This window comes from Girardinichthys multiradiatus, chromosome 21 (assembly GCF_021462225.1).
Source record: "Girardinichthys multiradiatus isolate DD_20200921_A chromosome 21, DD_fGirMul_XY1, whole genome shotgun sequence".
In the NCBI taxonomy this organism is placed as follows: Eukaryota; Metazoa; Chordata; class Actinopteri; order Cyprinodontiformes; family Goodeidae; genus Girardinichthys; species Girardinichthys multiradiatus.
In genome coordinates, this window is record NC_061813.1 from 25,746,867 (window position 1) to 25,761,435 (window position 14,569).

Consider the following 14,569-nt stretch of genomic DNA (forward strand, 5'->3'; position numbering starts at 1 on the left):
AACAAACTGGAATCTGTCAGACAAATAAGATTTAAACCAGCCTAGCGCTGTTCCCCTGATCCCTACAGTATATTCCAGCCTTTCTAAGCAAATATCAGATTCTAATTTATTATAAAGAGAGAAAAACCACAGCTCTACTCCAAATGTAGTTCATTTATATTTAGCCCCTCTTAGTCAATGCATTGTGAAGCCACCTCACTGCAAATACAGATGTGCATCTTTTGGGGGATGTCTCTAACAGCTTTGCATATCTAGAGACAGACATTTTTGCCCAGATTGGATGGAGAGCTTCAATTTTCAAGTATTGTCACAAATTGTCAATTACAATTTAGGTAATAACTTTAAGGTTTTTCTTTCAGGACTGACCTGTATTTAGCGTTGATCCATCTTCCCATCAAGTTTGATGAAGAAAATAACAATCACATCTATCTCCGTCATGCAGTTTTTCTGCACTGGTGAACCTAATACCTCCATGTTCCGTGAAGGCCTCAGAGGTTTGATATAGAACATTGTGAACATTAGTTAATTTGTTTTCTTTCAATTTATTTATTTATTTTATAAATGTGGGTTAGTTTGTCTCTCCATCTGTCTAGCAAACAGCATCATGATGTCAAAGGAACACAGCAGACATCTCTTAGACCACTGTTCAATCATCATCTGATAATGGAAGTGGTATGGGACAATTGCAAACCTATCAAGACATGGCTGTCCACCTAAACTGGCAGACCAGGCACAGAGGGTGTTAATGAGACAAGAATCCAACAGACCCATGATAAATTTAGAGGAGTTGCAGAGGTCCACCGAGATCACACCAGGTGGGAGACTCTAACCACAGGACAGATTCTCCCACTTCACAATAGTGACAAGCAGGAAACTATTGTTGCAAGTAATTTCCAATACGCCTCAGCTGCTGCAAACCATGTTGACATGCCAAAGATGTTACAAAAGGTGCTCTGATCAAAAGAGACAAAAACATTTACTTTTATGCAAAACACTATATGGAAAAAGATTAACACTGATAATACCACCCTGAGCACAATGCCCCCAGAGTGAAAAGTGGTAGCGGTGGCATCATGCTGTGATATGTCTGCTGTGACAGACAAACTAACCCACATTTATAAAATAAATAAATAAATTGAAAGAAAACAAATTAACTAATGTTCACAATGTTCTATATCAAACCTCTGAGGCCTTCACCGAACATGGAGGTATTAGGTTCACCAGGGCAGAAAAACTGCACACCACACTTTTGATATCTTTATTTGTAAAGAAAATGTTAAAATCATGCATTGTTTCAATTAGACCGTACAAGCATGCACTTTTGATTGGTCCATCACATAAAGCCAGAAGAAAATACATTAAAGTTTGTGGTATTTAATTTATTTAAAGGAGGTATAAACATTAACTATTTACCTATTTATTTTTTTTGTTTGTTTGTTTTGTTGTAATATTTCTCCTTAGTGTAAGGCTGGGTGGCCATGTTAGGTGCTTGAAGCAAAAAACAAAAAAACAAACAAGTGTGTCCCAGACAAAAACTGTAAAGTTGGTCTTATCTTGTAGCAAAAACAGGATTCCCAGGAAGATTACAAAAAAATGAGATTATGATTTCAGATTAATTGAATATCCAAGTCCATCTACAATGAATGGTTAAAAAACACAAACATGTCTGCACTGAAATCAGAAATGTAGTTACACTCCTTCCATATAAGCATCTTAACTAAGGAAGCAAAAACATAAAAATTAATTGATAAAGAATGAAAATGCATGTTCATTCTTTCTGAGTGGTGGGCTATAATCTTATTATGACGATGACGGTGATGACTGACCGACGCACATCCTCTCCTTATTTTTCCTCTAGTGGGGAATAACTAATGACAGCAAATCTAGGTGGGTGCCGCGCAGGGATTGGGGGAGAGGAGGGGGGTCAGGATTTGGACCGAAAAGAAGAAACCGCTGGCTGTGACAGCGACAGTTGCTTCCTCCCCCCTCCATCCCCATCTCCATCATCATCACCCGCCTCAACAGCAACAGCGGCTTCAGATTCATCGGCAGCAGAAGCAGGGCAGAGTTGGTGAAACAGCTTGGAGGAAAAAAAACAAAAAAAAAAACAGATAGGCTTTTAGACGTCTTCAAGAAACGCTCTGCTTCAGGGGGGGAGGGAGAATGGGGAAATGGGAGCTGCAGATGAACAAATGCAAGGATAAGGAATTCAGACCAAATCTGCATTTTTGACACACACCCCTGTCCTATGCAAAATTAGGAACTCATTAAAGAACACAAGGTAAGGTATTTTTAAAAATGCCATTTTCCTGCTGTAAAAAATACGCTTTCGATGTAAATATCTTGCAAAACACCGTCCAAAAAATATACGTATCTGATTTACGAGATGGCACTTAAAAATATTGAATTATAAATTTTAGGTGATTCATAATTTGAATAATAATTTTTTTTAAAGCTGCTGTTTTTCTCATGCAATTTGTGCGGAAAAAATATTTTTGTCTGTTTTCAATGCACGGTCAATTTAAAACCCGTTCATTCAAGCGTTTTATGTGCTTTAAATTAAAAACACGATCCATACTGCTATTTTTATTTTTCCTACAACCATTACTTCCGTTTGTCATTAGTACGTATTTTATTTTAAATCTTCATAAAGGAGGAGCAACCATACAACAGTGAGAAGGCAATTAGGAGTATCTTTCTGCCCCCTTGTGGTTTGGACTCATGCTGATCTTTAACGTGATTCTAAAATTAGTGCTGTAATGGCTGCAGAATGCGAGGGGGAAATGAAAAGATATGAATAAATGTAAAATGAATATGATTCATAACATAAATCTTTGACTCTCTGTCATGTAAAATTCTATTTTTAAGGAAAAAAAATCTATCATATTTCCCAGATGACTTTTTAAATTCTTTATTCATTTTCTGCAGTAATGTATTCCAAGGGGGGCTTAATTATGCTGTGCTGCTCCATTCATCTCCTACATGGCCCACATTCATACATCAGACCCCTCTGTGGAGTGTTTGTTATGTAATCTCATTCCCATCAGACTGCATCAGCCTCAGAGTGCTGCTGTTTGGCTTCTATGGGCACAAATGTCTATCTTATTAAGTTTTTATGTGATAGACCAACACAAAGTTGTGCATAAATGTAAAGTGGAAAGAAAATGATACATGATTTTCAATTAAAATAAAAAATCTTAAAAGTGTGGGATGCATATGCACCATTCTTTACTCCACTACCTCTAGATGAAATCCAGTGTAACCATTCACCTTCATAACTCACCAAGTTAGTGGGTAGGGTTTGTTTGTGGATCATGTAATATCTGCATAAATCCAGCTGCTCTCTGAAGGCCTCAAAGGGTTGTTTAAGAACAGTAGTGAACAAACAGCATCATGAAAACCAAGAAACACAGCAGACAGGTCAGGGATAAACGTGTGGAGAAGATAAAGCAGGTTTAGGTTATAAAACAATATCCAAAGCTTTGAACATCTCTTGGAGCACTGTTCAACCCATCAAATGGAAAGAGTAGAATTGCAAGTCCTACCAGGTTGTGGCAGTCAATCAAGAGGCCCATAATAAGTCTGGAGGAGTTAGCGTGATCCACAGTTTAAGTGAGGGAATCTATTGAAAGGATAAATATTTGTTGTGCACTTCACCAATCTGTTCTTTATGGAATGACTGGCAAAAAGAAAGCCATAAGAAGTCACATTTGTAGCTTGCCACAAGCTGTGTAGGGGACAAAGCAAATGTGGAAGAAGGTGCTAACATTGCACATGCCTCTGAACACACAATTCTTACAGTAAAACATGGTGGTGGCAGCATTATGCTGTAAAAAATTTTTTTGATAAGGGACAGGAAAGCCAGCCAGAGTTGATGAGAAGATGAATGGAGGTAAATACAGGGCAATCCTGGAAGAAATCCTGTTATAGTCTGGAAACCCTTGAGACAGGGATGTAGGTTTACCTTCCAGCAACAAGCCTAAACGGAAAGGTGTAGGCACAAGGGATTGGCTTGGCTCAAAGAATGCCCATATGTTAGAACAATCCAATGAATGTTTGGAACTTATCACTACTCAGAATCTGCAGCAGGAGTTTAAATTGATCTAATCTGACTCAACATTACCTTTTGCAAAGAAAATGGGTACAGCTTTAGGTATTTAGATGTGCAAATCTGGTAGAGACATACCCCAAATAACCTGCTGTTGTAATTAGAGTGAAAGGTGGTTCCACAAAGTATTGACTCGGGGGGACTAAATACAAATACATACCGCACTTTTCAGATTTCTTTTGATGAAAAAACAATGTATCAATTTCCTTCCCCTTTATGCAATACTTTGTGTTGGTCTATTAAATAAGATAAAAATAAAATGCATTGAGGTTTGCGGTTGTGAGAAATTTTTAAAATGTTCCATGGGTGTGAAGACTTGCAAGCAGCTAAATGTGTATGTTGTAATTTAAATAATGATTTTTACTTCATTATTTTCCAGACAACTCTGTTCAGTTTCTTACACATCATGGATGCAGCTTCAGCCTCCCTCCAGTATGGATCAAAGAAGCGGGTCAAAATTCACCCAAACACAGTCACAGTAAAATATGCCACCAACTTCCCCCAGCCTGGTGACGAAGGGTACGACGATGCACCCTCTTTTGAGGATTTCGGTACCTTTGCAGAGGCAAATATTGGAAAGAGACTTGTGTCAGATGCTAAAGGCAGCAGGACTTTCTTCGGAACAATGGAAACTCAGCCTAAGCAGCCAAATGTGCAAAAAGACAAGGGGGTCGAGGGTCAGCTGGCCAGCTTTGGCGAGGCTAATGTGTTGGCCTCCAGGGTGACCTGGATGGCCTTGTTTGGGGCAGCAGCAGCTCACGGATGTGTGGCTCTAATTACCCGTTTGGCAGCAGATCGTTCTAAGGTTCCCTCTCTCGAGCTGCTCTTCATCCGGTCCGTGATCCAAGTGTTGTCAATCCTGGTGGTCCTCTACTATCATGAGGCACCCTTTGGCCCCAAGGGCTACCGACTCCGTCTCTTCTTCTATGGTGTCTGCAACGTCATTTCAATTACTTGCGCCTATACATCCTTCGCCATAGTACCCCCCAGTAATGGTACCATCATGTGGCGAGCCTCCACCACAGTCTTCAGTGCTATACTGGCTTTCCTGCTGCTGGATGAGAGACTGAACTACACGGACGTGGTCACGGTGGTGGGAAGTGTGTTTGGCCTGTGCCTAGTCATGGTGCCAAATGTAGCAAACGAGGAGAAGTCCAGGCTAGGGTTTTGGAAGGAGGCCTTTGGCTATACAATGACAGTGATGGCAGGCTTGACTGCCGCCCTCTCCATGATCGTCTACAGAGCCATCAAGGAGCGCGTCAGCATGTGGACTGCGCTCTTTACCTTTGGCTGGACGGGCACTGTCTGGGGTGCCTCCACCATGTTCATCATGCAGGAGCCTATTATTCCTCTGGACGGGGAGACCTGGGGCTATTTAATTGGGATCTGTATTTGCTCTACTGTGGCGTTCCTTGGAGTCTACTATGCTCTTAACAAGTTTCATCCAGCCTTAGTTAGCACTGTGCAGCACTTAGAGATCGTGGTTTCAATGTTGCTGCAGCTGATCGTGCTGAGGATGATCCCCTCTGTGTACGATGTGATCGGAGGCCTTGTCATTATGGTCAGCGTGTTCACTCTGACCGGAGTCAAGCTGTACAGAGTGAGCAGGGCTATTCGGCAGGATTACCAAGAGATCCTAGACTCGCCTATCAAATAAATCCACATGTCAGTCTATCTGTTTACAGTGTTGCTTGGTCGTGCAATCAAACGAATGTCTGGATCTTCATCTGATGATTTTGTATTGTTGTGCTGTGAACAGAGTGTCTGTTTGTGTAACTAAGGTCTTAATATTTACGTGTGAATTAAAAGACAATGGTAATGTTGTCACCATATCCCTCTTGTATAGTGATGCTTTAATGTTGAATTGTGTCACAGGCAAAATGTGAGCAAAAAGGCACAAGTGAATCATGACATCACCACGGTTTTGATATAATCTTCTGTCATCACACTGCCAAAACCTCTTAGATGTCAGCCCAGAAACTATTTATACTGTAACAAGGATTTAAAAAAAGAAAAAAATACTGCACTGAAAGACCCGATTTGTTGTTAGAGATTAAAACACAATGATTTAGGGACGGGTGTGTACTGGTCTCAAGATATATCATGGTCCTAAATAGTTATGGTTTGAAAATAACAAAAATTTTTAATTACACATCTTTTAATTATTTAAAGTACATAAGATGCCAAAGGAAGTGTCAGAGTAAACTGGGTTTCCAGCCGTATGGAACATAAAATAACGGATTACTGCCCCTCCCCCACCTGTTGCTCTGCACAGCAGGTCAGCTCCCTGTGCTCCCCATAAACATACATCTAGCTATTTCGAAATGTTTTCAGTCACGACCATCACTCCTATTAAAAATAAAGTTAGCAAGCAAAGAGCAGCGTGTCCTTTGACAACTACGGCTAAAAGGAATAATGTTTTGTGCTTGGAAGGTGCAAGTAAATTTAAGGGGGTATTTATTTTATGATTTTTATTAAGTCAATGTATTTTAATAAAAGTATCCAAAAATAAATATTATGATTACCAAAATTATTTCAGATTTTTTTAAAGCAGTTAGATCAGATTAAATCATGTTATGCATTTTTTGTTTTACATTTTTGTGTAAAAAGTGATAAGTTAAAACCATGGTATTTTTGCTTAACATTATTTTATAAATCTCACACCTGCCCATGCCTATAATGCTTTCATTAAAAAGCCTGATTAACATAGAAACTATATAGAGGGTTCCTACATTCCAACACTCAGATTTATAGATTTTTTTTGGGGCAATTTACATAACATTTAGAACATTAGAGTGCAGAACATTTACCTCATATTCTACAAAATCTTAAATTTTTTTTGCATACTTCCATGAAAAACAAATTCAAAACAGTGTAGAAACCATAGAAACCACTCAAACTACAGTTCAACTGCTCAAATTACAAAACTGCCTTTTTTCTGCTCAAACTACATCTCTGACTCGATCAGCTGGTTTATATTTAACAAAGGTGATTTCCTCTCTGAGTGTGGCTTCTGTTTACTCTCAGATGTATGTCAAACTAATGCCGAGAGGCAAGTGCAATGAATTGAATTAAAGTCCCACTTTAACAAAGCCGGTCCATCTGCTTTTTCTTTTTCTGTATCGGTTGAGTCACCAGCTCACTGGGGACGTCTCCTCTTGTTTTTGGTCCTTTCAGGAAACCAAGCAAAGATAAACAGTCTCTAAAATGCTGCCTAAAGGACAAAAGGGAACTGCTGAGGAATGAAATAGAGACACAATGGTGATGAAAATGTGCACAAAAGAGGACACATTGCTGATGAAGAACTGATGTGTTGCAACAACAGCCCAGCAGGTGGCATTCATGACCTACTTCGTGTCTCAGACAGCCAGGAGTGGAAGAAGAAAGCTGAAATCAGTGGCGCCACCAAGGCTGCAGTGACCACTCTTAGTTATTTGCGGGCAGTACTTGGCTCAGACAGTCTTACATGCATGATATGTCTTATAAATTAAGTAATTCATTTATTTATTTTGTTTGTGCATATTTCTTTTTTCCTTTTTGAAAAGCCAATCCTATATGACACCATAATAAAATTACTTTAATTCTCTATAATGGCTTAAATTTTTGTAAGCCAACTAAATATTATCCATAACCCTCCTATCTGGTCACCACTTTAAAACAAAATACTGGAATTGCTCCTAGTTAAAATTTCCATTGCTTTTAAGTCAACAGGAGACAGTGTTCTCATCACAGCAGTTTTATAAAGTAGACATTGCACCTCCTCTTTTTATTCATTCAGCAGAAGTAGTGTCATTAGAACACATTTGTTGCTGCTATGTGGTGTATACACTCTATATTACCAGGGTGACTGTTATAACACAGACTCTGTTCAATATTGGACATATCTGCAAAGAAACTCAGTTTAAAATCAACTGAAATCAAGTTATTATGTAAAATGACAGTCTGCTATCACTAATGTCATTGTAAATACAAATAAAAAATGCACAAACCCTGTTCATTTGCAATTAAAAGAGCAACCAGCCTTCTCTTACTTGATTTTTACAACATATTTTGTCATGACACAAAGTGTTTTATGTGCAACAAAACTGAGAAGAAGCCTTACATTTTACTTTGCAAAGCTACTGTTGGGTTGTTTTGAGACAGGCTATTGGGTGCAGAACGAAGAAGACATGTAGAGGCGGCCCATCTGTTATAGCAGGAAACAGATTGCATCCTGCAGCGAGCTGCACAACCTTCCAAATTACTCTGCAACTCTCTTTACCACAAACACAATTATTAGATGTATCATGAGAATGATGTCGTTTCTGTAAGGATGTTTGCGTAATTGTGGTAGTTTATCGTGAAGGGTATGAATGACTGGGCATTTATTTTGTATTTTGTGAAAACTGGATACATACCTTGATGTATAGCAACCTGCACAATTATTGGCTCCCTTTACAAGATCTGTGAAAAGAGTCTATGTTAAGAAAGTAATGTGTTTTGCAAACTCACAAGTGGCAAAATTGTTGACAGCTCTGCTATTTATTCTTTGCACAGCACACTGGCAGATCAACTGCATTTAGAACAACATTTCAAATGGCGGAGATACATACAGAGAGAGGATTTACTAATAGAGGCCAACTGGATTTTGTACTGAGATGTCCTGATATTTTAAAAAGTCCATAGGATGCCATGCACTCTAAGAAGGTTCCCAGTTTCTTTGGAAGGGAAACAGGTCCGCAGCATCATACTTAACAGTGGGCATATTTATTCTACCTCACTTACCATCCTGCTGTCTGTGTGTGATGCCAAGATACATATAGATCTTTGTCCTGTCTAGTGGCCAGTTTCTGAGTGTTATATGTATGCCCCAGTGAAACAGAAAGACAGAGATTGCTAATTAAGAGATCACAGACACTCTGGGCAACTTACAAAAAAAAGCAAAATATCATAAAAAAAAATATTTTTGTGACATGTACTTTAAAATGAATTTGTGTTTAGGGGTACCAATACCTGAGCCATTAGTGTTTTTTGTTAAAAACTATAATTTTTTTAGCAACTTTTTAGCCAAGTTTTGGATTTACATATATATATATATATGTGTAAGTCCAATATATAATTGCTCTGGGTACATGCAACACTTTTAAATTGGATAAACAGTTGTTAAATTAATTAGGATGAATAGAACAGATAATAATCTAGAACCTTTTTTGACCTTATAAAGTTAATAGATAATTATTTTAGACTCTTATTTGTTTTACTCTAAGTAGGCAATATCAGAACGACGTTCTATGGGAATGCAAAACCATGAACAGCTGTAGTAAAACTAACTGACCGAGGGCTTGTCCAATCAAAACACAGCCTGTACTCCCGCAGCCAATCACAGAGGAGCAGTTGGGAGGCGAGTGGGTTCCCAACTGCTGTGTAACCGTTGCAGCTAGGTAGCCTAGCCGCGCTGCTGAGCTCTGACACCGTCTGATGCAGAAATGCTTTTCCAACGGCGCGCTGCGTCTAGTCAGCTAGGCTAGCTTCTCGGGTTGGGAAAGAAAATACTTGGACGCTGGCTAGCGAGGACTGGGGACATCCGTTGTGAGCATCATCTCCGAAACGCCTTCATCCATCCATACATTATAATTAAAAGGAGATAAGAGGTGACCATCAGTATTCAGGTAAGACGTGGCATGACTGAACAGGGAATGTACCAGGCTGCCTTCTGCTTCTTCCGCCGCACTCCTCTCCTGCTGCGCTCTGTTTAACGGTAAAACCCACATAGGCTAACGGCTAAAAGGTAACCGAGACAGGAACAGAAAAGCCATCCTTTCTGCTTTGTCGCATTACCACGTTGGTCCAACATACCATTCCCTAGAGTGCTAATGTTTAGTTGGAAACTAAAACGAGGTGTTTGGTGAATTTTCACAGACAGGTTAACCAAGTTGGGTGGCGTGACACGCTGAAAAGCTTAACTTATGACATGAAAGGCAAGCATTTAAGCCCAACAAAGCCTGGTTTTAAATTAGTTCATGGCTTAAAAAATGGGGGAGATGCTCTAATTGGAAACACAGTGGCTGTTAAGCGTTTTTGGTTAGAGCTTTTATTTTAAAGTAGGTATGTTTGATACATTTTTCTGAATATTTTTCATTAAATAAAGAGACCAAGATCCAATGAACGGTGTGGATCCTGGGTTGTAAGAGAGCAAGTTCCTTATAGTAATTATAGATGACAAATGGAATCATTCAAAACATGTATAAGGGCTAAATATGTTGTGAACCATCAATCGCTGCATATTCTCTACTCTTAGCTTACTAAATATTGCATCCAAGTAGTCTTCTGTGATTAAGATAATGCACACATTAATACTGTGGTGACGATTGTGGTCTGATATATTGGACACTCGTATAGATATAGATAAAGGTGTATTTACATGTTATTTTAGTGTCCATATCGGCATGTGTCTTCCTATTTCCTTTGGCACATTTTAGGTATATATATATTTGCGATATATTGTGCAGCCGTACTCCTAGTGTGACTTTATAAGGAGCAGAATGGTACAAAGATATTTTATTCTGCACAATAAGCATTATTAATAAGCACTGGGATAAAAAAAAAATGCCACTACAACTAATAATTAAAATTAAATATTATTTAAGCAGCTGTAGGAAAAGTAGTTTTTTCTGGTGAAATAAAGTCATCTAGCTCTTAAAATATTTTTGTGTGACTACCATGATGTGGTGAAATTATGGTATTTTTACTCAAGGTTATTATACCATGAGAATATCATGCTAATGCCTACCTATCGTATCCAATGTTCCAATAAAATACTTTGAAATAGTAATTTATGAGCACCTACTTTACTCTTCTTTTCTCCCATGTTTTTGTATCATAATTTACAGTCAATTGAATTATCATCAAGACCACAAGATGCCAGTAAATAATGTGTATCAAAGTTTTCCTAGAAGCCAAGGTGATTTCCCCAAATCTCATGTTTGGGCTGATCTAAGGTTTCGCCACCAACAAAACTGGCCTTTTTAAACAGCGTTAATTATGTGAAATGAATTTAATGGAGATGCAGCCATCACCATTAAGGATTTGTTTTTACTTTAAATATGGCTGAAATCGAAAGCAGGTAAATATACTGTCGCAACTGCCATGTGAAACCAGTAACTGGTAGAGGATGTTCTAGGTGCGGGCTGGAAAACCAGTGGGCTTTACTAATTGTTGTGGTGTTTTCTACTATGAGTATTCCAAGACGATAATGCATTTTCCTCTATTTTCAATTTTAATATTAAAATTGTTGAAGAAACTATATAGTGCTTTTCAAAATGTTAAGGTAATACTTTTCAATGCTATACAGTTTATGTATTATATGCAGTCAGAAATTACAAATGACAATTTCACATGCAGACATAAAGATAAATAATCTGATATTATGATGACACGAGCAGATTTCAATCACTTGTTTTTATGAGTTATGGAAAGTGACCATCTGAAACCAGTAGGTACCACAGTAGAACCACCATGGTGCCCGCTGCCATCCAAAGCAGCAGGGGCGATGTGTTTGAGAGTAACGGTGGATTAGTGCAGAACTGTGATTCTGTCTCTATATCAGGAGTGGTATATACCTGTTTTTATAGTACTCAGCTGCTTTGAGGAGGGTGTACTTGTGCTCAATTTAAACTAGATCCCTCTAGCTTTTTTTTAAAGCTTTTATGCTTGAAGGCACTTGTTTTATTTTCATTTTTGAAGTCCAAAAATAGCCACGAGGCAACTGGTTTTGGAAATTTGCACCTGTCAGCTGTCATTTTTTTGTACAATTGAGGTTTCACTGTTAAGCAGCTTATAGGCATTTGTATTGGCTTTAAAGGTGGTGTGTTTTTTTTTCTATATGTGTCAAGGTTTGTCCTGTACCACACATTTTGTAGGTGTTGCCTTTTATAACAAAAATAAAGACACACGGATACGGATAATGATCTCAGTGGCCTGGAGTGGCCAAATCTGTCCTTAAAGCTGAGAGGAAAAGTGCTAACTGCGCATTTCAATAAAAGCCAAAAAAAGCGATGTGGCTCAAAAATTTCCCTCTTTAAATTCTAGCTGAGGAATCGATACCATGTGGTGAAATGAGGATTTTGTTCATCATACGGTATCTCCGTAGTCTTAGGTGTTGCAAAAGCTGACTTCCATTTCCCCTTTTTTTTTGTGATCTTCTTTTTTCATCTTTTCTAATGACTGCCCATGCATGGTGGCTTTTTGAAGGGTTAAAAACAAACCTTGTTTCTGCAAGTTAACTAAGTACAATTTATTTATATGGCACTTTTCGTAGATATAAAATCACAAAGTGCTTTTCAACAAAGAATAATTAAAACTCAATATAGATGCAAAACATAGAGGCATAGGCACAAAAGCACATCACCTAAAAACCCCATATCTATTTAAGAGCCTGCTTCAGTAAAAGTCGTTAGCTGTTTTTAAAAGAGTCAAGAGAAGTGAGGCAGAGTATAGAGAGAGGCAGCACATTCCACAATTTGGGATGGAGATGAAGATTTCATTTTTCAGCACGACATGGCACCTGCTCACAGTGCCAAAACCACTGGTAAAGGGTTTACTGACCATGGTATCACTGTGCTCAATTGGCCTACCAACTCTCCTGACCTGAACCCCATAGAGAATCTGTGGGATATTGTGAAGAGAACGTTGAGAGACTCAAGACCCAATACTCTGGATGAGCTAAAGGCCGCTATCGAAGCATCCTGGGCCTCCATAAGACCTCAGCAGTGCCATAGGCTGATTGCCTCCATGCCACACCGCATTGAAGCAGTCATTTCTGCAAAAGGATTCCCGACCAAGTATTGAGTGCATAACTATACATGATTATTTGAAGGTTGACGTTTTTTGTATTAAAAACACTTTTCTTTTATTGGTCTGATGAAATATGCTAATTTTGTGAGATAGGAATTTTGGGTTTTCATGAGCTGTATGCCAAAATCATTCGTATTAAGACAATAAAAGACCTAAAATATTTCAGTTAGTGTGCAATGAATCTAAAATATATGAATGTTAAATTTTCATCATGACATTATGGAAAATAATGAACTTTATCACAATATGCTAATATTTTGAGAAGGACCTGTAGTTAGTCACAGTAAAAGCTCAGTCAATTGCCATGTCTAGGAGAGAGAAAGGGTTAAACACTGAAAGACAGGGCCATGGAAATCATCGGTAGAGGGTGAGCATTAAGTTGTTGCCAGCAGAAACTTGGACGATGCCCCTCTCCAGAAAGGTGTCACAGATAGACACAGAGTCAGGCCTGGTGTAGCTTCTAGGAAGAGAAAAGAGAGAGAACGAAGTTAAAAGCTGAAATAACAGAAAATAATGCAAAATTGGAGAGTAGTGTGAGAATGTAGCGAAGAGGGTGAAAGTGGTCATTATGTCCTCCAGCAGCCTAAGCCTATAGCAGCATAACTACAGAGATAGCTCACAATAACCTAAGCCACTCTGACTATAAGCTTTATCAAAAAGGAAAGTTTTAAGCCTAGCCTTAAAAGTAGACAGTTTGTCCATCTAGAGCCCACTGATGGCCTTTGTTAGACTAAAAACCACGATTGGGATACCTCTCTCTCTGTCAGATTGACCATAACCATTGGAAAAGAGAGGGGGTCATACAGGTAGCAGAAATGGAGGGTGTGTTTGCACCTCAACCATAACCGAGCCGGTTTAGGCTAAACTTGACTCCCCCTTACTCCATCCAACAGGGAGGGAAGAAGACGGAGGTAAAAATAAGGAAGATAGCTCAGGATAACCTAAGCCACTCTAACCATAAGCTTTATCAAAAAGGAAAGTTTTAAGTCTAGCTTTAAAAGTAGACAGGGTGTCTGCCTCACGGACTAAAACTGGGAGCTGGTTCCACAGGAGAGGAGCCTGATAACTAAAAGATCTGCCTCCCATTCTACTTCTAGAGACTCTAGGAACCACCAGTAAACCTGCTGTCTGAGAACGTAGTGCTCTGTTAGGAACATATGGAACAATCAGATCTCTGATGTATGATGGAGCTAAATCATTAAGGGCTTTATATGTGAGGAGGAGAATTTTAAATTATATTCTGGATTTAACAGGGAGCCAATGAAGGGAAGCTAAAGTAGGGGAAATATGATCTCTCTTTTAATTTTCATCAGAACTCTTGCTGCAGCATTTTGAATCAGCTGAAGGCTTTTAACTGGATTTTGTGGACATCCTGATAGTAAAGAATTACAATAGTCCAGCCTTGAAGTAACAAATGCATGGACTAGTTTTTCAGCGTCACTCCTGGACAGGATATTTCTAATTTTGGCAATGTTCCGGAGATGAAAGAAGGAAATCCTAGAAACCTGTTTAATATGGGATTTAAATGACATGTCCTGGTCAAAAATAACACCAAGGTTTTTTACTTTATTATCGGAGGTCAATTTAATGCCATCCAGGTTAAGTGATTGACTAAGCAGTTTCTTTTTT

General features: G+C 38.7%; 2 protein-coding genes across 2 annotated transcripts in view; both read left to right on the forward strand.

The window, feature by feature from the left end:
- Window positions 1-1,841: 1,841 nt before the first annotated feature.
- slc35g2b (solute carrier family 35 member G2b) lies at window positions 1,842-7,200 on the forward strand. The gene is made up of 2 exons (XM_047349039.1): window positions 1,842-2,281; window positions 4,488-7,200. The coding sequence occupies exon 2, from the start codon at window positions 4,515-4,517 to the stop codon at window positions 5,763-5,765; it is 1,251 nt and encodes a 416-aa protein (XP_047204995.1). The 5' UTR covers window positions 1,842-2,281; window positions 4,488-4,514; the 3' UTR covers window positions 5,766-7,200.
- A 2,209-nt stretch (window positions 7,201-9,409) lies between these two features.
- Window positions 9,410-14,569, forward strand: part of nck1b (NCK adaptor protein 1b) — a 48,267-nt gene continuing 43,107 nt past the window's right edge. The window contains exon 1 of the mRNA XM_047349407.1: window positions 9,410-9,756. The gene's annotated coding sequence lies outside the window, so the exon portion shown is untranslated. The remainder of the gene's footprint in view (window positions 9,757-14,569) is intronic.